This window comes from Propithecus coquereli, unplaced genomic scaffold (assembly GCF_000956105.1).
Source record: "Propithecus coquereli isolate 6110/MARCELLA unplaced genomic scaffold, Pcoq_1.0 Scaffold27, whole genome shotgun sequence".
Taxonomy (NCBI): Eukaryota; Metazoa; Chordata; class Mammalia; order Primates; family Indriidae; genus Propithecus; species Propithecus coquereli.
This window is the reverse complement of record NW_012148285.1, coordinates 2376577-2385378: the sequence shown is the minus strand read 5'-3', so window position 1 is coordinate 2385378 and position 8802 is coordinate 2376577. Positions and strand designations below refer to the sequence as shown.

Sequence of the window (8802 nt, the reverse complement as noted above, 5' to 3'; positions counted from 1 at the left end):
CCACGACACTCTAGTCCAGGCAACAGAGCCAGATTCTGTCTCAAAAAAAAAAAAATAAAAATAATGAACATGAATTGGAACTCTGAAAGCTCATTATAATATTTTTATTATTTTGTTTTATTTTAGTCTCAGATGCAAACTCCAGTAGGAATTGTACCCACACAAGCAATTGCGACGGGCCCCACTGCAGATCCTGAAAAACGCAAACTGATACAGCAGCAGCTGGTTCTACTGCTTCACGCTCATAAATGCCAGAGACGAGAACAAGCAAACGGAGAGGTTCGGGCCTGCTCTCTCCCGCATTGCCGAACCATGAAAAACGTGTTGAATCATATGACGCACTGTCAGGCTGGGAAAGCCTGCCAAGGTAAGTGCCATTTCTGCTTTCCTAGTGGCAGAGGTCGGGATGAAATTTGTCTTTGTTGCTCTTATAGCAGCTCTCTTGTTCATAGGGCTCCCACAACCTGAATGCTAGCCTGAATGCTAGCCTCCGTCCGGCGTGGCATAGGGCATGTCGCACTCACATTCCCCACTCACTGGCAGGCAGAAGTCTTTCCTGCTGTGGAGAAAGGCAATTTGGTTTTCTGATACTCTGTGGACTTCTGCTACACAAGGCTATGCCCCGTATTTGTTCTTTTCCTCCTTCCTCTATCATGGAAGACATTTGTCACTTCTTGAGCACTATCTTTGCTGTGAACGTCTAGGTTGTGGATTTCTTTTGGGCAATGAACATAGCACATGCATGTGCAGGCCCACACCCTTCCCTGCACCCCAGCATCTGTCTTGATGGTGGTTTCATAGATTGAGACCAGCGGGCCACTGCTTTGCTCTGCTGCCCTGTGTCTTAAGGCTAGTCCAGATGACAGTGAAGTTGTCCTGGGTGACTGGAAGTGACATGGGGAACTGTGCACCACATCATCTGGGGGGAGATGGTGAAATAGGCACGTCACTTGCCCTCTGTCTCCTCTTTTATGGCAGACACCTCAGTTCTACTGTAAAAAGTATTTCCTGTTACCTTTCATCTTTGTCCTCTTCCTTCTCTTCTTACTTATGCTCATAAACCTTGGGAGAAATCTCTCCGGGTCTCCCTTTCTCCCGCTGTGACGTTTGTGCACAGAGTAACCCGATTGTAATGGAGAAGCAGAGAAGGGTGAGGTTGGAGTGTAGAAAATGAAGACTGAGAATGACCCTCTCAAGTACTTCACGGAGTGCCCGGGGCCTCTGCCGGGGCTCTGCGGACTGCTCATCTGCTGCTCTATCTGTATGTCTTCAGCTATAGAGTTTAGGTAGTTTCATCTTTAAACATAATGTAATGTTTTTATTTTAAATAGCGACATCACCAAACTGTTATTTGTTGTACCTTTCATTGCAGTTGTTCAGTATTTCAGGTTGAATAGGTTTTTGTTTTGTTTTGTGGGCTGAACCTTAATCACCCATCATTCATAACATTGCTTCTATGGGAAGTTTTGTTTGGAATTCTCAACAGTCACCTTACAAACTTTCTGGAAAATAGCCTGTTTGTAAGTTGAGGACTGCTTATACTGTGTTATGGTTACACTTGTTACCATTTTCTTATGGAATCTGGCATTATTATTTAGGTGTAATTGAAAGTGTGACAATTTGGATAGAAAAATAACATCTCGTTGTTTTTCTGGTCATAGTTGCCCATTGTGCATCTTCACGACAAATCATCTCTCATTGGAAGAACTGCACACGACATGACTGTCCTGTTTGCCTCCCTTTGAAAAATGCCAGTGACAAGCGAAACCAACAAAGTAAGTGAGCACGGGGCCAGAGAAGCTTGGAGAAGAGAATAGAAGCTGTTTCTAAAGAGAACGTGGAGAGTAGCTAGGGAGCGGGTAAGGGTTATTGGCCAGAGTGCAGGTGAGGCAGGGCGCGCAGAGGCCTGAGGTGCAGCTGAGCTGAGAGGGTAGATGGGCTCTCAGCGCGTATATGGCTGCCGTAGTGTTGGAATTTCATTCGCTTCTGTCCCCGTCCCCTGCAACACGCACTTGAAGCAGTACAAAACAGCAAAGCCACTTCGATCAAAGAACCAACATGAAGACTTCGTGTTTTCTGACAGTTACTAATATATGAGGATTTGAATGCTGTGTCACTTTTATGGCAGTGACGTGGAGGGTGGGGGTAGAGGAGACACTTTTTGGAATTGGAAACCCCTTATCCTAAAGTAAGTTTTGAAGGCTCTGTCAGTCGGGCTGGGTCAGCATAAAAGCCCATGTGAACATTTGTGAAGTTTTTTCCTCCTACTTAGAGATACAGTGCCTAGACCTATTAGTATAACTGACAGTTTATTCAGCCTCAGGTGGAGAGTCTCTGTCCCAGGACTGGCACATCCTGGTCATTCCCATCATTTTGTTGTCTTCTAAGTGTCTGTGTGACCCTAGCAGGGTGGTTACACAGTGGTCCCTGTCCGTCAGGAGGCTGCGTGGGGATCCCAGGGCTCCCTGCCATTTGTAGGCTTCAGAGCAGTAAGAAGGGTGAACATCTCTTCCCATTTTTAACTCCTTTTCCTGCCATTTTGGAGGTAAAACCGTGGTCTTTGGGTGTCTCCTGAGCTTTGGACAGCTAGGAAGTACCATTTGATCTCAGGCCCCTCTGGCTGGAGCTGCCCCCTTAGTGACCCTTTCAGCACAGTGCAGTCTTCCTCATCTTCCTCCGTCTCGCCTGTGCCATCTTGCCACCCTCCTGTTTGTGTTTTAAGTCTTCATTCCTCTCATTCTTCTTGATCATCTTCCTCAAGTCCCCGCTGCTGCCTGGAGAACACGTGCTGCTTTTCTTTCTGGTGTTTCTGAATGGCATGGGGAAGATGGGAAAGCACCTTGTTCCTCAGAGTACGTGGATGCAGCGCCGCGATGGCCCACATGGTCCTCCTCTTACTGAGTCCAGCTCGCCTCCCTCTGGAGGGGGCCCAGCAAGCTGATGCCACTCGGCATTCTTCATTTAAAGGAGGGTATCCGTGTCACATAGGAGAGATTCCAGGGTAATGGGCCTATTATCCCCCCTTCCTACAGAGGAGCCATAATAAGTGTCCTTTAAAAGTCAGTTTCCTAAATCAATTAAATTATTCTTTGACCAAATTATGAATTAATACACAATTTCCCTAGACATCTCTTATATAAAGTGAAGTTCTAGGATCCTGGGTCTCCTAGAGTCAGGTATTTGGGGTAGTAGTTCTAGTGGAATACAATCTTCCTTCAAGTTACTGGAAAACTATTTTCTTTAACTAGTATTTTGTGATGGTTAAATTTCTTGTGTTTTAGGATACATTTCAGTAATAATACATGCTCTATAAGTGCCAAAATATTCATTGTCAAGTTTGTAGTTGTACAATGTTAATTCCATGAATAATGAGGTAGGATTTCATTCTTAACTTTTAATTTGGAGGAGTGGCTTTCCTGGGATCTTTTGTTTTTAGTATGTACTGCCGTGACAATTGTAAACTTTTGTGATTTCTCTTTTTAAGAATCACTTATGTGGTTTTGTTTAAAAAAAAAAACCGAAAAGAAACGTATGTGGTTTTTTTTTTTTAAACATGCTTATAACTGCCTGAATGTTGTGAAAATTGATTCTGTGCATGCTCTCTCAAGTGGTAAACCACAGTTTTTCTGCTAGTCATAATGTAAGATATTACCAGGGTGATTTTATAAAGTCATGAGGAAGATTTAGACCAAAACCTTAACTTCGTGCAAGGTTTAGGTAGTTTTTCATGAAAAAAATGAAAGCACCTTTTTTTTTTTTTAATTTTAAGTGCTTCTTTTAAATTAGGTTTCAGCTTTGAGTGTATTCTTTTGGCTCTAGCACTATAGTTGTGTGAGTATAGAGCTGTTCAATGTGATGAGTGAGAAGCTTTCAGCGGTATCCTTTCTATAAATTTTTGTTATTGTTTCTCCTCTCCCAAAGCAAATTGTGCTTATGGTGTGTGAACCCTGGGTTAGGAACCCAAAGAGGAAAATGTAAATCCAGTCCTACAATGGCTTATGGTTGGGTTCTAGAAACAATATATATACATTAAAAATAAAGTAATGATGACCTCACTTAGGAATGAAATGGAGACGAGTCAGTACTCTTACAGTCCCTGCGAGGAGACGCAGCGTGTGCCTGGACTACTTTCTGGAGAAACGTGGGGCTTGATGGAGTCCAGTGTGAACTAAGTAACGATGGAAGAACTTTCTGGGCAGTGGGGACAGTGTCAGCATAGAGTGTGGCCTGCGAAGGGATGGGTCTGACTGGCCTGAGGGGCTCCTGTGTAAGCAGGTGGCTCAGAGAGGTGCGCTGTGGAAGCTTAAGCGCTGTGGGGCCTTCTGAGCCCCACCCGCACCTGCTCGGGGCGGTGTTTCCCACAGACGCTGCTCTCACACGACGCACACGGCCTTGGTCAGCACACCTTCTACACCCTGACTTCTGTAATTGATCTCTCTACTGCGAGAACCTTCCACAGTCACCTGTGGAGCTAATCTAATGTCCTTTGAAATGAAACCCAGACCATGGGTTACCTTTTTGGCCACTGTTGAGATTGTGTTTGATTCTTTTCTTTGAATTGCTTTCTAGAGATTATGTAATTACTGATCTAGAGTTATCTATCCCTTATAGAAATATTCAATGTTTGTTGAATAATTAGGACTTTTCAAGATGTATATCCAAGATCAGTCCTGGCATCTGACCTCCAGTAAATTCCAGTGCACAGGTCGCGTGGAGGGCTGAGGCCGTGTGGACACATGACCAAGTTCCTCTGTTCGAACTTCTGTTGCTTCATTGGTGATGTTCTTGCCGCTCAAAGTGTAATCCTCAGGCCACACAGGCCCTCCCAGGTTACTAGCAGAAATGAAGAAATTTGGGCCCCACATCAGTCCTGCTAGTCTGCATTTCTAACAAATTCCCAGGTGATTGGTGTGCACTTTAAAGTCTGAGAGGCACTGCTCTGGACCCTCGAAGGGCCAGGTGACTGGACCAGAGCTGTCAAGAAGGTTTAAGTCGTTCTGGGGGAGACTGTAGGTCGCCCACCCAGAATCCCACAAGGACTGTCAAACCCAGCACTCCAGGGCCAGTCCTGGTGCCGAACCTAATGCGCTCACCGCCGGCACTGCCTCAGGCTCGGGCTCCGCCACGCACCAGCCCAGCCCAAACTCCGGCCTGTCGCTCCAGTACCTCCACTGGCTGGCTGCTCACTACTTGGCCCAGCTGTTTGTTCCATTTTTGGGGACCTCTGATTTTTGAAAACCCTTTCCTTCATTGTACTGAGTCAAAATCTACCTCCTTAAAGCTTGTATTTATTGAGTAGCTTGTTTAGGTGCTTAGGAAGTATTTGCTCTACAGGCCTTTTGTTCCTCTTAAGAGTTCTTCAGAGATTTTCTGAGGACACCTCTTTTGACAGGCTGTGGTGAGATGGGGGCGGGAGGGTAATGGGACCTAAAGGCTGTAAAGAGAACGGTGGGCTTGTCTGTCTCTGACTGAAGTACCAAACAGCCATTGGTGATGTATTTCATCAGAATATCTTTTTTCCGTGCTCTTCTGAGTAACGTGTTGCCCCTCCTGAGTCACTTGGCTTCTGAGGAAAACTTTCTGTGTGAGGGCTTGTAGTAGAGTCTGTGAGGGAAGGATTGGGTCTTACGCTTGGGCGGTGCCTGGGTACTCAAGAGCATTTCTTGTCATAATTGTGCCCTGCTTTGTGCATAGGAAGATGCCATGACAGGACATCAGTCCTGGCTCACAAAGTGCCTGCGAGGCATCGTGATGGCCAGCAACTTTGCAGAGGTGTCTGCAGGTCTGAATAAATTCTAGCACTGCTTTTTCAGGAGAGACCTAAGCAGCAGTGAGATACCGTTATCCCTCGGTATACACACGGTGTTGGTTCCAGGACATCCACCCCCGAAGGACACCAAAATCCTTGCATGTTCAAGTCCTGCAGTCGGCTCTGCAGAACCCTTGGATACGAAAAGTCGGCCCTTCCTATGTTCCGCTGTCGCATCCCGTGAATACTGTATTTTTGATCTGAGTGTAAGTGGAGCCGCACAGTTGAAGTCCATGGTGTTCAGAGGTCACCTCTGCTTCATGAGCTGTCCCCCACCACCCTGACAAAGCTTTGAAATTTAATGTGTCAGTTTTCATTGAATTTCTAAATTTTGGCCAGTTTTATTGAGAATAATTGAGGACTGAAGTTTTCTGGTTGAGTGCTTCAGGTTAGCAAGGGATACTCTATAGGGAACCTCTTAATAGAGCAATCGTTGTGCTCACTAGGGAAGGACTGCCTTTGTCCCTACATGAAGAATGGCAGGAGGGTCCCGAAAAGAGCCTGCTGTAAAACCTACCCTCTCCTTGTTTCGTAGGCCGTGGGCTCCTCCTCGAGCTACAGCAGAAGGGGAACGGTGAGGCAGAGGCGGTGTTCAGGGCACTTAAAGAGGTGAACGTGCTAGGGCGGGCACACCACCTGACAGGCTGGAGAGAAGGATCCAGACCCTCACATTAGGCCAGGGTGGGCATGGTGTGACTTCTAAACACTGATGATGTGTGAAATGCAGCTTTAAGCCGTAGAAAGGAAAAAAGATGTGAAAATGGCAAAAAGCAAGTGGTTTGATACTGAAAGAGGTAAATATCAATAACGTGAAAAATTGATGAATATGGAAGGGGTCATTCTCAGGGGTGCCAGACAGATGGGAGCATTGTTGTCTGTAGCGCTCAGTGCGTTTTCATTTGGTCCCAAGGTGCTCAGTGGGCAGTGCTGGGAGGGCCTGCAGAGTGCTGACCACTGCACCAGACTGCTGTAGCTCCCTTGGACTCTGTGTGGCATTTCACAGCCCTTGTGCCACCTGGCGGGTGAAGAATAAAGCCAACTCATTAATCCCACCTTTCAGGGATGTACAGGGAAGACAGGAGGAGTATGATTTTCTCTGCTCCAAGGTCCCAGGCTGCGGTTTGACATGTATTAGGGGATTATTAGACTCATCCGTTGTCTCTTCCAACAGATCCTAAGGTCAGGGAGTAGAGACTTTGTGTTCACCGTTGTTATCTGGGAGCCTAGCAGAGTGCGCTCACTGAATCTGTTGCGTGCATGCGTGAGTGAGCGAGTGAACACACAAAATGTAAATGCCTAAAGACAAGCAGAGAGTGCGCAGTGCGGGAATTCAGAGAAGGATCAAGAAAACCGTCATGGAACGTCGATAGTGTCTTGAGGTTGCAAAACAGAGTTGATGGTTGCTTGTATGTAGTGACTCTCCTTTCAGTCAGCTATCCCCCCCGCAGGAAATGCCTGCATTCCCTTACCCTTAAGTATTCGTGTCATTTCATCTGATAGCATCATTTGGACTTCAAATTGGGCCATTCTTAAATGTCAGAGACCTTTCTTATTTGTCTGTAATTTATTTTCCTTGCTTCTGAATTGTTAGAAACACTAAATTCCAAGTGCTCACTTGTCTTCTGACAGGTATATTTTCTTTTAAAGTAAAAGTGTAATAATATTTACATTTAGTAAATAAACGCTTTTAACACAAACAAATTACGGTGACCATGTCAGCAGCTTCCATGGGAGGCATTTGCGAATGTGAGGCACTGGCTGCCCCATAAGTGGCCGTGGGCTTAGGAATGGCGTTCATCGTAAGCGGGGTCGGAGGGTCGGAGGGGCTCCGGGCGCTGGGGAAGCCGGGATGAAAGGCAACATAGTAGGAAGAAATCGATAAAGCGCAGCTATTGGTCCTTACCCAGAAACGGAAGGCCACACAGATACTTTGTTTCTTTAAGTTTCTCTCCACAGTTCATCACTCTGTGTATCAAATGTAGTCTAGGTCTCTTCTTTCTTATACCACAAGGTAATAGGAAAATAAACTGTCCCACCATTATTAACTTCCTTTCTACATCATAACGCTTTTAAAAATGTAGGGTGTCTGTTTAAGAAATATGATGGACACGTGTTTAAAGTTTGGGGGAGTATTAACTACTACACAAAATACTTCTAAAGGTATTGTACATGACTTATTTCAGCTACACACTTGTCATAAAGTGTTCCTTGGGAATTACTTTTCATTTATAATAATGAGGTGCTTAGTGTGTGTAATTGTGTCTAATGAGTGTTAATGAGTTTGAGATCTGAATATCCTTATTAGAAAAGTTAATAGTATGGAATGTGTAATTACCAAGAATTTTTTTTCACACGTTTTGGTTTAATTAAGTTGCTCTGATAAGTGTAGTTGAGTTGTTTATTATAGTCGCACTGATGGTTGAATATGTGAATATTACTGTTACACATAGTGGTCTGAATTTGAAAGAAAGGCTTTGTGATAGCATTTTATATATCAAAAATCATATATTACAGTATCAACTTTATAAGCTACTGTTTTTAACATGACTCTGATGTTTGTGGAAATTAGAAAGAAAGGAACCCTTAAGAATAAGAATAAATAGTATGACCCAAGGCTTATGCCAATGTGGTAAATACAAAATGAGGACATTTGAGTGGATGGTTAAATGGACAGACCGGTGGGTGGATAAATGGAACTTGAAGTGACCAGGGTAATGCAGGCTTGGGGTCATCTCTCAGTTACCTTGAAAGCCCTTTGGAATGGAGTTCTTTATGGGTTTTTTTGTTTGTTTGTTTGTTTTTTTGATACAGAGTCTCACTGTGTTGCCCGGGCTAGAGTGCCGTGGCGTCATCCTAGCTCACAGCAACCTCAAACTCCTGGGCTAAAGCGATCCTCTTGCCTCAGCCTCCCGAGTAGCTGGGACTACAGGCATGCACCACCATGCCCGGCTAATTTTTTATATATATATTTTTAGTTGTCCAGCTAATTTATT

General features: G+C 44.8%; 1 protein-coding gene across 3 annotated transcripts in view; it reads left to right on the top strand.

Annotated features, from left to right (window-relative positions):
• Positions 1-8802, top strand: part of CREBBP (CREB binding protein) — a 136854-nt gene that overhangs the window by 77314 nt on the left and 50738 nt on the right. For 2 of the 3 annotated variants that reach the window (XM_012647739.1, XM_012647738.1), the window contains exons 4-5: positions 127-367; positions 1662-1775. In XM_012647739.1, coding sequence (XP_012503193.1) covers positions 127-367; positions 1662-1775 — 355 coding nt within the window. The remainder of the gene's footprint in view (positions 1-126; positions 368-1661; positions 1776-8802) is intronic. The other variant, XM_012647740.1, reaches the window with a different exon arrangement.